The sequence below is a fragment of the Sarcophilus harrisii genome, chromosome 4 (assembly GCF_902635505.1).
Source record: "Sarcophilus harrisii chromosome 4, mSarHar1.11, whole genome shotgun sequence".
Taxonomy (NCBI): domain Eukaryota; kingdom Metazoa; phylum Chordata; class Mammalia; order Dasyuromorphia; family Dasyuridae; genus Sarcophilus; species Sarcophilus harrisii.
The window spans coordinates 10,525,966-10,541,618 of record NC_045429.1 but is presented as its reverse complement, the minus strand read 5'-3'; the positions used below and the strand labels follow the sequence as shown (position 1 = coordinate 10,541,618).

Here is a 15,653-nt window from a genome sequence, read left to right as displayed (position 1 = left end):
AGTAGTATTAGTAGTAGTAGTAACTGAAGGCATACATAAAGAGAAGCAATATAATATAAGGGACAGAGCATAAGATCTAGAATTAGGGTTGCATTGCATATATAGTCTATCTAATAAAATATAAGAATTAACTTTTTCAAGTGAATTTGTCCTGGGGGGAAATTAATTGAAAAAGAAAATTTGGAAATTTGAGTGTTGGGGTTTTATGTCTAGACTTTCCCTGTATAACTTGTCATTTTGTGTCCCCAGTTCCTTTAGATCAGCCTGAGATATGGGGTTCTGTCCAACCAGTGAATCCAAGCCTCGAGTCGCCAAAGTTAACACGACCTTTTCCCACCGGAAGTAAGTTAAGTTTGTCTGGGAAAATGTGACTCATTTAATATTGTCTGCCCAGAGAAAGTGAACAGCTGTCAGAGCTTCTGAGCTTCTTTCTGATGCTGCCTTAATGTTGTCTGTGTGCCAGTTGAGGCGGGTTTTAGCTTCATGGGGCCTGGAGCGTAGAAAAGGATTTCCTGGCCCCTGGTCAGCCCTTGGGCAGGTAAGGGGGAGACCACGTGGGAAATGGGTCCCCTGACTTCAGGACATTTCCAGGTCTGCCCCAGGACAGTGATGCTTCACCATAAGGTTTATGGAGAACTGGGCTAGAAACAGAGTTTTCCTCAGGTGAGGAAGTCCCTTCTTCTGCTGCAGGTCTGCACTTTCTGCACAGTTCACACTCATAGTGTACCTAAAGCAAAGTGTCTTAAATTATTGGTCACAACCCCATAGGGTGGGTGTAACTGAATGTGGGGATCACAAAAAAATGGCAACAGTAAAAAGAATCAAACGTCCCCCCAAGATTTAATTCTATATTAAAAATAAACAAGCCCATCTATCTCATTAGTATGGAAATTTCCTTTCATCTTTAATAAATGGTAAAATTAAACACATGCCAAAGAATTATTTTTTAAAATAAATTTCTTTATGATTTATTATCAGTAAATATTTGATTTGTAGACCTATTTTATATATACCTGGGACCAAATAAAAGTTTCTCAAAAAGGGCATCATGCAGAGAAAAAGTCTGAGAAGCCCTGACCTAGAACACTCAGACTAAATGAGGCAAAGGATCCCACAGAGACAGACTCATACTTGAACCCAGAACCTTCTGATCTCACCTGCTATGCCCCAGAGAGCACAGACAATACGCTAACTCTGTCCTGACCCAGTGACTAAAGGAATCAGTGAATAAACATTTATTAAATACCTGCTGTTTATCCCATTTATCTTGTATGTAGCTTGAGATATATACATATATATTTGTTGTCTTCCCCCTTAGATTATAAAATGTCGTTGGCAGAAATTAATTTTTGTCTCTTTTTATATCCCCAGAGCTTAACAAAGTTACCTGGCATATTATAGATGTTTAATAAATGTTGCTTGATTATTTGCTTACACATATGTATACATTAATACAAAATGGATTTGGGGATCAAAAAAGATCAGATTTAAAGTTTCCCTAGAAGAGGGGGAAGATATACCATCAAAAATGATCTCTTGCACATCTCTTAAACATTAAAGATAATTTGAAGGAAGACACTAACAGCTGGAGGAAATAGAAAAGCCTCCCTGTAAACAGTGGTGCTAAGCTGAGTCAAAGTCAGGGAGATCGGAGAGGAAGTGAGGAGGAAGGGCCTCCCCATACAGGGACCAGCCAGTGTGTGACAGTGAGAAGTTTATTTGACTGAACCATAGAGGACATAATTGGAGGGGAAGGGATTCAACTCAGTAAGTATTGAGTGCCTACTATGTGCCAGGTACTATATAAAGTGCTGGGGATACAACAAAAGGTAAAAGGCAGTCTCTGCTCCCAGGGAGCTTATGATTTAATGGGAAATAGAGCTCTGACCCAGGTGATGACCCAGGCAAAATAGGAAGCCCTGTCTTGAGTCAGTCAGTGACTAGAGCAGGCCATAAAAATCCCATATAGCAGGGGTGGGGGAAAGCAGCCCAATCGTCCATGGCAGCAGAAAAGCCCCCATTTCACCAGACTCCTGTTGATGTCTCATCGGTGAGCCGACCAACAAATAAACAGTGCGAACTGGACCTGGGGATGCCTTGAGAGGCTATTCTGAGCGCTTTGAGTCTGCCAAATATGGCAGGGGGGAGCAGGGGTGAGGGAGGGAGCTTTCATCACAAGAGGGTGGGTTGAGGTTGACACAAGATAGAGGAAGTTGACATATTGACCAAAATTGATCTTTTTTGCTGGGTCAGAGCATGAAGGGTCATGACCACCTGGGGAAAGGGGAGTCATCTGATATTTTTTTTAATGTCAAAAACTGACAGTCTGACTTAAAATGTCTGCTCCCAGACTTTTTACCAAGTTGGACTTTACCAAGTTGAGATCATTTCTCTTCTGCTTATGTATCCAGCCTTAATGGATCATTTAAGAATCTACTTTTTCAGCTTCACGGGTGTTTCATCCAATCCCTGTGGCTTGAAATCCCTCCCTGCCTTCAGTGGTCTTTTTGAGTTACCAAGCCCAGAACCGGTCCCTTTCCTGGTAGCCAATGTCCAGGTGACACCTCTTGGACTCTAGCTGGGCTGGTTCCTAGGAGTAAGAAAGGCCCTCTAGCACCAGGGTCTTTCCTTTTAGTCTTTCTAGCTTGGTAGAAACTTGCAGTCATTGTTCCCCTGTCATAGCCTTTAAGAGGGTAAGCTCATCCCCCACACCACAGCAGGGCCCCAGAGGGGATTGTCAATGACTATATGTTGGAAGAATCTTCCAACATGGATAATACATCACTGGAGTACTTGACAGATTCTTTACTGTGAAGTTTTTCTCCACCCCCTGAAGACATCTCTGGGGAGTCCTTAGCCTGGACCCCTATTTCAGGAGGTGCCCAGGCTATCCATTTTCACTTCACTTTTAACTCCTTTCTTAACTCTGGACTTTTCTGCTCTGCCCCCTTAATCCCTGGGATTTTTATGAGCTTCCACTTTTCAGATTCATTTTATTTATGGCCTTCTCTCATTATAATGTAAGTCCTTGGAGGGGAAGGACTGTACTTTTTGTGTGTATTCATATTCTGAGGGCTTAAAACTGTGCTGGCTCATGGGAAACACATCACAAATGTTTGATCTGTCTGTCTGCCCTCTCTTCTCTTGTTTTTCCATAAGAGGAATGGGTTGCCTTGGGGAAAGTAGATTTACTTTGACTGGAGGTCTTTGAGCAAAGGTATGGTGGTCCCCCAGCAAGTGCATTGTAGTGAGGATCCCTTTGGGGAGATGAGTCCAACTAGACAACTGTGAAGGTCCCTTTGAATTCTGAGTCAATGATTAGTTGAGGAAAATCCATGAGAAGATGAATATGGAATTTGGCCAGTCAGCTATCAGAACGTGGCTCCTGGGGCCATCGGAGATCCAAGGTCATTTGCAATGTTTCCTTGCCATTTGGGCCCCCACCCCAACATTTTCCACTGACCTCATATGGGCAGAGTGATCTGAGAGGGAATGTCCAAGGTCAGCATTCTACCCTTTCCCATGGGAAATGATTCTATTTGAAACATTTATATTCAGGAACATCAGCTGCTTCTCTCTCTCTTCAAGGGCAAAAACAAGCTGGACCTAAAACCCATTTTTTGAGACATAAAGTATTCTGATTTTCTGGCATACTTGTTGCTCACTAATGGTGAACTTCTTTCTTTGCAGCACCTCCACCTTTGCCTCCTAAAAATGTACCAGCTACCCCACCCCGCACCGGCTCTCCTTTAACAGTGGGACCAGGTAAATTGAAAAGAGATACTTCTCATTTAGAAATAGAGAGTAATTCAGAACACTGACTTCTTTAAAAAAAAAAAGAAAGAAAGAAAGAAAGAAAAATAAGCATATGTTTTCTGGATGTATCAGAATGAATGAGGTGACGAATGAATGTGTATGTATTGTGTATTTTGTCAACATGAAATTGTATTTTTAATGTTTGGCTTTCCCTCAATATAGGAAATTATATACCGTTAAAAAATTAATGTTCTCCCTTTTCTTTCTGTTTTTGTTGTTATTGAAAGAGGAAAAGAATGTTTGCTCTGGTAATACTTGAGAAAAATCTTAGTTTAGAAAGAGGGAGGAGGGAGCATGTTTTAATTGGATGCCCAGCTTCCTTTGTTTTCATGTCGGTATTTTAAAATTTCATGAGGTCTCCTAAGACCCAGACTTTGTTTTGTTTTTCAAAAGCCAGTAAGATTGGTAGCAGACTTAAAGCCATCATGTGCAGACGGAGGAGGGATGTGCTTTGGGAATGGAGGAGCTCTCAGGAAACGTGCATAGTAAAAGACTCTCTCCTAGTAGTTTTTGAAATAATTAGTATCCCAAGGCCAGCAGATCAGAGGCCTTGAATCACGGCCAACAGCAGGGGAAGCCGGGAGGCCTTGTAACTCCCGTGGCCGACACAGATCCATATATCTCATCTACTTTAATCAATGCTGTGTTTTCATGAAATGTCTCCTGGGCTTTGGCTGACCAAACTCCCAATTTGCAGCTGTTCTTTGGTTATTTGAAGTCCCCCATCAACCACCTCATTCCAATGCAGTTTCATTTGGGGCAGTCCATAAACTCAACCAACTGAAGAGCAGACCATTTATCAGAAAGAGCAGTGAATCCAATCTGTGATGGGCTCCCTAAGTGACCAGCTATTAACTTTTGTTTCTTAGAAAGAAAGGATTTTTTGCAAATCCAATCCTTTTTTCTTCTCTTTTTCCCTCCCTCCCCATTTCCTAAAATTCATATAGTAGCTCAATAAATGTCCTGGAGACAGAATTATAAATATCAAGGATCATTATCTATTTATCTAAAGCATTAGAAGCTTTGGAATCCAACTTTTACTTTTCAAACTGTTTAGAACTTAAGGCTAGCAGGTTTAGCTTCCTAGTTTTACAGATAAAAAGACTGAAAGGTCCAGAGGATTAAGGGTCATACATTGGATAGGTAGCAGAGGATTCTAAGTCTTCTGTCCCCACATCTAGTGTTCTATCTACTAGAGCTGTAGAATACATAAAAATCTACCTCCCTTTTGCCAAGGTCGATCCTCCAAAGACTCATTCACAAACCTTGGACAGGTCATTCACAATATCAAATGGACCTTCTTTGGTTTTATCATTTGAAAATGAGACCAAACTTCCAAGAAAACTGTTGGTATAGACTTCTCAAAGAAGGAGGTGTTGGAGTTTTAATTTATTACTGTGTTAAAGTCAGAGAATTAGATAAAGAAATAAATTAAGTAGATGAATGCATAAAGAAATAAGTAATATTATATAATAATAAATAATAATAAGTATAAAGAAATAAAGCCAGAAGGATGGATGGGAGCAAAATTTCCAAATGAAAATTTATTTTCCCTCCATTGGCTTTCCATGGCTCCATTAAGTAACTGTCATCCTTTCCCCAGATTAGACTTGCAAAAGAAATAAATAGTAAATGATTCTTGAGTTTGTGCTTCTTCAATAAGTTTGGGATTTCCCATCTGAGACACAGAACTGGATAATATCCTTAAACTTAAGAAATATGTTTTCAATATCATCAGCACCAATCCCAGTCATTGATATAAATGTGTAACTATCCCTTTATATGAACTCGGGACTTGCTGTGTCTGCTCCAGGGATCATGGTTGAGTAGGCTGTAGATCTTTAAATAACTGAGTGGAAGAGACTCTTAGCATAGGATGAGATGCCATGTGCCCTACTTTTCAATGGGAGGTGCTGGACTCAATTTGCAAACTGCCACTGTAGGCTTAGGGATTGATATCATAAAACCCTAGCCTTGGAGGTGTAAGGGACCTCGAAGGTCTGCTAATAAACCCCTACATTTGAGAGATGAAGAAATAGAAGCCCAGGGAGAGGATAAGTGGGCAGCTGCCTAAAGTCACATGGGCAGTAAAAATGAGAAATGCTTAAAAATCTAAAATGGATAAAATTTCTATAGCATTTTAAATTTTCTGAAATATTATACAGCTAGATGGTTTCATCGGAGCCCCCACAATAACCCTTTAAGGTGGGTACTAATATTATCTCCATTATTATCCCCATTTTATAGATGAGAAAACTGAGGCAGAGGTTAAATGGTTGTCCAAGGTCAAATAGCTTATAAATATCAGATAAGCCAATGAGAATTCTACTGATGGTACACACTCTCCTTGCAACACACACTTTTCTACTGGTTCTTTGGTTCAAGTCACCCCCATCACGTGTTCCCCTTCAGTCTACACATTCCTATCCAGGGGGTTTAGACAGCATCACCAGATCTAACTAACTTGACAGAAGTTAGAAGATCTAACTTCCCTTCCCAAAATAATGAAACTGGTCATTGTCCAATGAAGTATAGACATGCTCCCTGTTCTAAAGAAGGAAAGGTATGGACGGCCCATCACGAAAAAGGAACTTTCTTGTGCCTTATTGCAAATATCACAGGGAAATAGGGGTCCCAGGGAGAAGAGGAAGGAGCCTCCCCCTTCCCAGTCCCCCCCCAATCTTACATACATATTTAGACACGTAGAAGACATTCCCATTTATATCACTGAAATGAGACAGTGAGCTGTAAGGAGCTGCTCTCTGAGTCAGGGAAACCCGGGTTCAAGGATACCCCTCAGCTATGTGGTCCTGGATAAATCATTTAACTTCTCAAGTTTCTGTTTTTAGCACCCATGAAATCCCAAGTCTGGTCCCTACCCCCTTAAAAAGGTTGTGTTCCAAAAAAGGTGAGCCCGGCAAGTAGGGTGCAGGCAACCCCACATAGGAGATAGTGGTGAAGCTCATTGTTAAAGTTTTAAACCAACTCCTTTGACCACAGGAAGTGAGCAGACTGCCCCCGAGGTCAAAGGTGACAAACTACCATCCATCAGTGATTTGGACAGCATTTTTGGCCCCGTTTTATCCCCCAAGTCTGTGGTCGTTAACACGGAAGAAAAGTGGGTCAATTTTTCTGATGCATCCCCGGAACGGGTCACTCCAGAGTTGACTTCAAGGGAAAAGGTGGGGTCCCCACCCCTGGGGTCAGAAAACCCCAGTGACTCCCCAGCTGCTGAGCCTCCACGCAGCATTCCGTCGCCACTTGATTTAGAAGAGGTTCAGAAGAAGTTTTCTGAGCAGACTCTCGGGAAAGATGAGAATTTAGAAACAGTCGCTTCTCCTAAAGATTTTGGGTTGGGCCAGAGAGCGACACCGCCTCCCCCTCCGCCACCCACCTACCGGACCGTGGTCTCGTCTCCCGGACCCAGCTCAGGCAGTGGGACGGGAACCACCAGTGGTACGTTTGTCTGACTGTGTGCGTGTGCGCCCGTGTGCTGGTGGCTGCTGTGGCTTCCATGTCAGCAAGATTCCCAAAGCCCCCATCAGATACATTTGGAGCATCAGGTTTTTTTTTTTTTCATTTTGAGGGGGAGAGTGTACTGTGCCCCAGGGATGTATCCATTTCGAGTGCCCTCTATCATGGGCCAAGTCAAATTAAACATATCCTTCCTTCAAACCCGTATCAGAGATCTGCCGTTACAAAGTGTCTGCCTTTTCTCAGAAGTCACCAACTATATCCTAAGAAACCTCAAGGAAAGCTACAATTATCAGTGGGAGCAACCTCTCACTGACAAATGTGTGGTTTCCTTGACAAAGAGACCCCAAAGGAGTCTAAGCCTTTCTTACAACTGCCATTACTATTGTGGGTCTCAATAATCATGCTAGTCCCCATTTTTGTATACTTTATGACTACAAAGACAATTGCATACATTCTCTTGCTTGGTCTTCACAAACATCCTGTTAAGTAATCATTTTCCATATTTTACCCCATTTGATAGAGCTGAAAACTGAGGTTGAGTAGTCAAGTCATACAACTAGTCGGTGGTAGACTTGGGACTCAATCCCTTGGTCTTTTAATTCTCATTCCTCTTGCATTTTCCTGAATCAAGAAGAAAAAAAAATTAAAAGAGAATTGCAGGAAATGGGGATAGGACAAATGACTTATTAAACACATTTACTTTTCAAGCATCTCTTCCCAAAAGAATAAAAAATTCTTTGAATATGTAACAAGCAGTGACAACAACTAAATCTATTACACGGGGGAGGAAAGTTCAGCAAAATCTTTGAGACTCACGTGCAAAATTGAGCATCGGATTTGATCTGGATTAAATTGTGGTTGTTGAGTTTGAAGAAATTTTTTTTTTGTGTTTCCCAAACAGAAAAAAAAAAATAGAAGAATTTCTTGTGTTTGTTCTGGATAGAGCAGATTTCTTTTGTGATGCATATTGTCCACCTCCCCCATTTCACTGCTGCTTCAGCTTGGCTAGCTGGCCTCCATGGTCCGTTTTGTGGCGTGTGCGCGCATGATTGTTCCATGTTGCTTGGTTCTGTGAAGGAGCACTCTCTCACAGAAGATGACATGTTTGGTCATCTTTTTCAGTGTGTTCTAAAAGGCCCATCATGTGTCTTAAGTTTTAGTCCCGGGGGGTCGGGGGGACGGGGAGGGAACTGGGATTGGGCAGTTTGGTCCATCCACTCAAATTTTAACATTTTAATGACTGCTTCAGTTTCTTTTCGTAAGTATCTTTTAGTGTCCTTTCTGCTTGCAAACTCCTCTTTATTGTAGAAGACAAAAATAGAAACCAAAAGGGTAAAAATTCAGAGAAGGAAATCTAGGGTTGACATAAGGAATATATAAGATAGATGAGCCAGAGAAGGAGTTTCATTGAGAGGTCATGGGTGGTACCTAATTGGAGTTCTTCAAGTAGAGATTGGATGACCACTTATCCTGCGGAGTATGGGGGAAAGGAGGATCTTAAGGATTCAAGCATGAGTTGGAGAAAACAGACTCTGAGATCCCTCCCCATCTCTGAGATTCTGGGATTGGGAAATCGGGAAGCAGAGGTATCCATGATGGATGGAGAAAGGAGCTGGAATTCCATTTTCTCAACAAGATGTACCCCAAAATAGGACTGTTTTGTTTATTAAAGTGAATAGGATCCTGGTGAGCACACTATAGGGTATCTCCATACCACAATAATAATTTTAGTTCTTTCAAGATTATGATGGCATTTTATCAGTCTTAGGGCCATTAGAAATAGCAGGGTTTTTGAGTTTTCTTAATAATAACATTAACTCCCATTCACATGGACCTTTAGAATAAGCTTACTTATATTTTTATTCACCTATAACTACTTTTCTTATAGTATCTCAATGGATTCTCAAGACCCTGTGAAGTAAAGCCTATCATTATTATTTTCATTTTACAAATAATAAAATTGAGGAGGGAAAAGAGTAAATCATTCGCCTCACATAACTAGTATCTGAGGCAGAATTCAAACTCAAGTCTCAGTGACTGCAAACACAAAACTCTATCCACTACACCACATAGCTTCCCTCTTGCTTAAATAGCTACATAACAACTTTACGGGGTCCGTTGTGACATGAAGCCCATTTTAAAGCTCAGAACAAATTGCCGAGTCTATAAATGGGAAAGCCTGGTTTTGTTCATGAATTCCTGGAGCATTGTTCAAGGTCATGCTCCTAGTCTCCTAGAGGCACTCTTCAGATCCTCCTGCCGTGAGCCCACCAAGGTGTAAAGATCCATGTTAACCTTCTGGTGTTGACCGGGATTGGGCTTTGGCCATCCTTCCGTGGAAGGGTGTGGAAGTCCAGCCTTCTCTTTATTTTTTATCTGAAAAACTATTACCATTAAAAAATATTGATTCTTAATCATTGAGCTGTATGAAAAAGCCTTACTCTGGTGCTATTAGGGAACAGCGTTGCTAAGTGGGATATTGAGCGGATCCCATGAAGTTCATGAATAAATAAAACTTTGCTCCATTATCCCCTTAATTAAGTCCCAGTTTATTTGCTCCTTAATCTTTTATTGATGCAACATACATTGAGCTGACAGAAATGTAAATTTTCAACTAAAGCGATAGGATACAGCCTCATGTTTTAAAGATTGAAATGCACGCTGCTCAACATTAGGACAGTATAATTGGGTGCATTTGATTTCACACACACACACACACACACACACACACACACACACGTACTTTTTCAACAAGAATTAATTGAGTGTCAATGTGTTTATTTCACCTAACTCCTCAGGAAGATAACAGGTGATGAGCAAATGTACAGAGCACTGTCAGAACTAGGAAAGGAAGCCATTGGAAAGGCCGTCTGGGTAGATAGGAGAAACTTTTTTTCCAGAAGAAACTTGCTACTGTGATTCTTATCATTAGCTGCTATGGGGCTATAGGGATGCGAAAGAGAGCTTGATTCTTGGAGGTTGTACAAGCTGAGTGTAAGGTCTGGAAGGATTGTTTCCTTCTTTGTTTTATATCCTCAGTTACCTAGCACATAGTAGGGGCTTTATATATGCTTGTTGGTTGATTGGCAGGTTCTATCAAGATAGAAAGGCTATGACTATAAAGGGCAGACATCATGGTAGAGTAGATCGCATGGATCTAGACCTGAAGTCAGGAAGAAATTCAGATTTTACCTCTGATACGTACTATCTGTGCAAACCTCTAAATTCTCTCAGGCTCAGTATCCTCATCTGTAAAATAAAGAGGTTGGACTTGATGACCACAAAAATCTCTTCTAGCTCTAAATTTATGATTCCACGAGCTGGTGGGAAACCACGAACCCATCTTCAAGGACTATCCTAGTTAAATACAAAGACACTCATTAGGCACAGTCCCAAGGTGACAAATGTCCTGTCACATGAGACATTCTACTAGGATAGAGACAAAGGTTTGTGGAGGGAACAACCCTCACTGATTAAATCATTTTTCCTTAGTCATTCAACTCTTAAGACTCAATTAATCTATAGGCATTTATCTTAAGACTCAATTATTATTTATTAAATGCCGCTTCCTGTAGCAGACACCAAGGGAGTTTTCCAAATACAAAGCTGGAATAGACTGCCTTTGGGGAGCTTCCATTCTCCCAGGGGAGACACCTGTTGAATGAAATGTAATTGGAGAGTGGAGATAGCCTCAGCTAGTGGACATCAGCAAAGGTTTCTTGTGGCCCGTGATACGGACTGGCCCCATGGTTTTACTGATGCAAGGAATGGGATCCCCAGGTGAGGAAGCTTTCCACCAATATATGTTAGCATCTCCTCTGCAATATATATACTCAGAGAGCCTCCTCCATTTATACGAAGCTTCTTAACTTTTTTTGCTACTTTTTGCTATTGCTACCTCTTTTTACTTGAGAACTTTTTATATGTCCCTGAGTAAATATGTATATAAACAAGCATACAAATCAAACATTTATTGTAAATAATTCATAATTTGTGGCCCTCACATTCTATTATGAAATCGTGAGCTGTACTTTAAGAAGCTGGGACCCCTATAGGCACTGAGAGGAAAAAGGACTTGCCTAGGGTCTCATGTGGTATATGTTAGAAGTGAGACTTGAACTCAGCTCATCCTGGTTTTGAAAGCTGCTTCCCTCCATCCACTCTGCCATTCTGCCTGTCATAGAACTATTACTATTGCTGTTGTTATTAACAGCTTTTAGTATGTTGATATTCTTCAGAGCAATTATTGTTAAGAACAATTAATATTGTTAAGAAAACTCACAATTATATAATTCTCTAAAGTTTGCAAAGAACTTTACTCATCACAACCCTCTGAAATAGGGAGTTTAAGAACTGATTTCCCTGTTTTACAGATGAGGAAACTGAGGCTCAGAGAAGTTAATAAGTCTTACACATGTTTTGAGCCTCCCTGCATTTCTGGCAACTGCCTAGGGCAGTCCTGGAGGAAAGCAATCTGGGAATGTGACAATTGGCCAGTAGGAGGGTGGAAATACATCCTCAGGGTGTGAAGTATTTCATGGCTGTGCTTTTCCTAAGCTAGTCTTCATCAGCACCATCCCTGATTGCCTTAGCCATCCATCCCTGGAAGAGCCAACTAGCTCCCATCAGTCAACATGGAGTTCTCATAAATTTCTATGTAAATAAGGATTAGAACCACAAGCTTTGGTATAATCTGAAGGACTGCAAGCTGGCTAGAGCAGGGCTATTTCCAAACCTATTGCAAGTCCCAGATCTTCATTCGTCTCATAAAGTAACCACCAAAATCTAATCAAGGGGGAAAAGGATCCTGGTTACTGAATCTGAGAAGATTCTTGGGAATGAAGTTCCAGGGAAAAGGTAGAAGATGAGGGAAAACTGGACACAGAAATAATAATATCTTCAGGTAGACTTAAAGCATGAAAAAAACAGCCAGAATTTCTAAGGAGCATTCAAATTCTAATTAAATCTGAATGAATAGAAAGTATTTCAGGGCCATATGTTAAACATCATGCAGGGATCCAAATGCAAAAGTCATAGTCCCTTTCCTCAGATAACTGACACTCTAATGGGAGGAGACAGCACCTTGAGGGCAATAGTGGTCAGAGAAATCATAGAAATGGGAAGTAGTGCCATGACATACTTGATCCACATGCCCTTTTAAAAAGCAATGATTTCATTGAGCTGGTGCAGGCAAGGCAGGAAAATTAAGTGGATGCAAATTTACCCAATCCCTCCTATCTCACTGACCTCAGCCCATCCTTCACATCCCTTCCAACTTTCTGCCCTAGCAATCATATTGCTATATGTCCTTGCACTGTGTTCCCCAGACCTGGACCAAAGGGAACCCTTGTGAATTGTTCCCCACAGTGTCCTGGACTGCTCTGGCTCCAGAAAAAAAAACTCTGATCTCTAAATTTACTCTCAGCTCCCAAAGGGATCTATGAACCCATCGATTTGGGGATTCCTTCCATCAATGCAGATTGCATCTTATCCATGAACTTTCCCACCACTTCTAAAGTAATTTCTTAATGATCTTATTCTTTTTTATTAATATCTTAAGGGATATTCTATCTTATTACTATGTAATATCTTCTTTTAGGGATACTTTGTGCTACTTATTAATATAATACCTTACTGTATTACATATTGTAATAATACTTAATTACAGTATTATATACTGTATAAACAGTATATACTGTATATTGTATTATATACAGTATATACTGTAATATACTTATATTATATATTATATATAGTATATACATTATATACTATAATAATACTTAATATAATAATATTAATATAATATAATGCCTTTTTAATACACATTATATTTTCTGAACTTCACAACAATCCTGTAATTCATGAGTCCGTTTTACAGATGAGAGAACTAAATACAAAGAGAGGTTAAGGCATTTACTCAGGGTCATACAACTAATAAGTGTTTGGGTGGAGGGGCAGAGGTTTTGAACCAGGATCTTCCTGATCCAATTAATAATCTCATTCTGTGTTTCCCCAATAGTTAAACAACAGGTCAGCTAAGGAAGAAGGGATGAAGAGGAGTGGGATTCAGAATCTGTCAAACTGTGTGCCTGAGATTTTACTTTTCAACGGTTGCATTGGCATCCAGTCCACAAACAAGCCTTCTCATTGAGAGCCAGCTTTCAGTGTTCAACGGGGCTTTATTGAGATGCATTTTTAAATGTCATTATCTAGGGAGCGTTTGAGAAAAGGCCATATAATTGAAGTCCTTTTTTTTCTGGCAGGGTTTTGAAGTATCATTTCTTAAAAGCGAGAGAATACAGAGAATTCATTCTATTAAAAAAAACAGAATAGAAAGAAACAAAAATACCAAATTATGACACCTCCTGACAAAGACTTTGCAGTTTATTCAATCCTTGTCTTTGTCTGTTGACTGTCAGCTGAAAACATTTGCTGCGTCAGATCAACCAATTAATGTAAAAGCCAAGGACAGCTTTGCATCAGGCATTGGCAAATATGCTCAGAAAATTCGACCTGAATTTTCAGCCATTAGCCAGAGACAAGGACGTGCAGGGGAGAAAAAGATGGCAAAGAAGGTAATTCAGGCCAGAAGTGGTGGAAAGCAACATTGGAAACCCCTGGTCTTGTCAGTGAATCTTGGAGGTCAGTCATGTCGAGAGAGTACAGATGATTCACTCAATAGTCTATATTTGGGGGGTAGGGAGTTTCTACACAAGTTTTGATGCCCCAAATTCTATGGTCTAGATCCATCACCCAATATAAGATATAACTATATGCTGGACATTGCGTTAGATGTAGTTGGCACAATGTCAACAATGAAAACTTCCAGGGAGCTTCCATTCTATCAGGCTATATGTTATAAAAATAATCTATTCAGTGGTTCTCAAAGTGTGGTCTGAAAACCCCAAGGGTCTCTGAAACACTTTCAAAGGATCTACAAACTGAAAATTAGTTTTTTTCTTTATTTCTAATATGGTAAATATCGATAAATACAACCCACATAAATAAAAACTCTTTGGACAGATCCTCAATAATTTTCAGTAGTATAAAGGAACACTGAGAACAAAAGTTTGAGAACCACTGGTCTAGATCACAAGGAGTTTGGAAGCTTAACTTCAGAACATTTTTCTCAGTCTACAAATCTGAGCCAAGAGGAATTGGTCTAAGAAGATCTTGGAAACAGAGGTTTCCCTGTAATTTCTCACAAGCAGAGGGATAATTAGGACCAAACATTCAGGGCTGTGCCTCAGGGTGTCCAATTTAGAGGAGGTAAACTGAGCAGAGTACAAGAGAGGTCAGTGCAGTTAAATTAGGAAAGTGATGCATTGGGACTGGAATGAAGAAAGAGCTCTTATTATTTGTGGAGTAAGAATAATTGATAATAGTAGCAATAATAACAGTTTACATGCATATGCAGCATGATAAAGCCTTGGATTTGGAGTCTGGAAGACTTGAATTCGAATCCTTCGCAACTATTGGCCGTGTGATTCTGGGAAAGTCTCATCCTTCAATATCTCAGTCCCCCTATGTAAAATGATAAACTCTGGGATCCCTTATCACTCTCCATTTTGGGACCCAGAACAAAACATGATGTATGATGTGCTCACTTAAACTCTTGGGACTCTAGACAGCTTTCTATAGTCATAAATTACAGGGAAGAAGGACATCTCGATTGTTAAGGACATTGCTCACTGTGGGCACCAATCACAACAATAATCTAGGAAGAAAATTCCAAATACATATATGGGTCTTTCGAGTTTACAGAGCACCATATAGATACAGATAGGGATGTGGACATAGACTGTTGGGAGGATCAAATATGTACGTGTGTGTGTATCTATCTATCTATCTATTATTTATATACATATCTATATTATATTATTATATTATATATATATATATTATTTGTTATATTATATATAGATATATAATATATTAATATATATTAGATATATTATAATATATATTATTTATTATATTATATTATTAGATATATATTATTATATCTATATATATATCTAATATATATATATTATATAGATAGATACACACACATATATACACACACATATATGTGTGTGTGCATGTTTTATGTTTGTAAATATGTACATGGATGTTTTCTATATTTGATCCTGGTCAATATTTAACAACCAGCTCTTGAAGGAGACAGGGATGTATGCCCAATACACTTTCACATTCGATCCAAATTACTAACATTTTCTTCATCATTTTCTAGACTCTAGACAATCAACAAGACAATAAAGTATAACATCTGGTTTGTAGTATTTGTCAGTTTCAGAAGTATAAATGCTCTCCCTGAAAATTTAACAATCGGCTCTCTCAAGTCTGTATGAGCT

The 15,653-nt window shown here is 39.7% G+C and overlaps 1 protein-coding gene across 20 annotated transcripts in view; it reads left to right on the top strand.

Annotated features, from left to right (window-relative positions):
- Positions 1-15,653, top strand: part of SGIP1 (SH3GL interacting endocytic adaptor 1) — a 271,977-nt gene that overhangs the window by 203,561 nt on the left and 52,763 nt on the right. For all 20 annotated transcript variants that reach the window (XM_031968951.1, XM_031968947.1, XM_031968949.1 and 17 more), the window contains 3 exons: positions 250-342; positions 3,691-3,765; positions 6,817-7,272. In XM_031968951.1, coding sequence (XP_031824811.1) covers positions 250-342; positions 3,691-3,765; positions 6,817-7,272 — 624 coding nt within the window. The remainder of the gene's footprint in view (positions 1-249; positions 343-3,690; positions 3,766-6,816; positions 7,273-15,653) is intronic.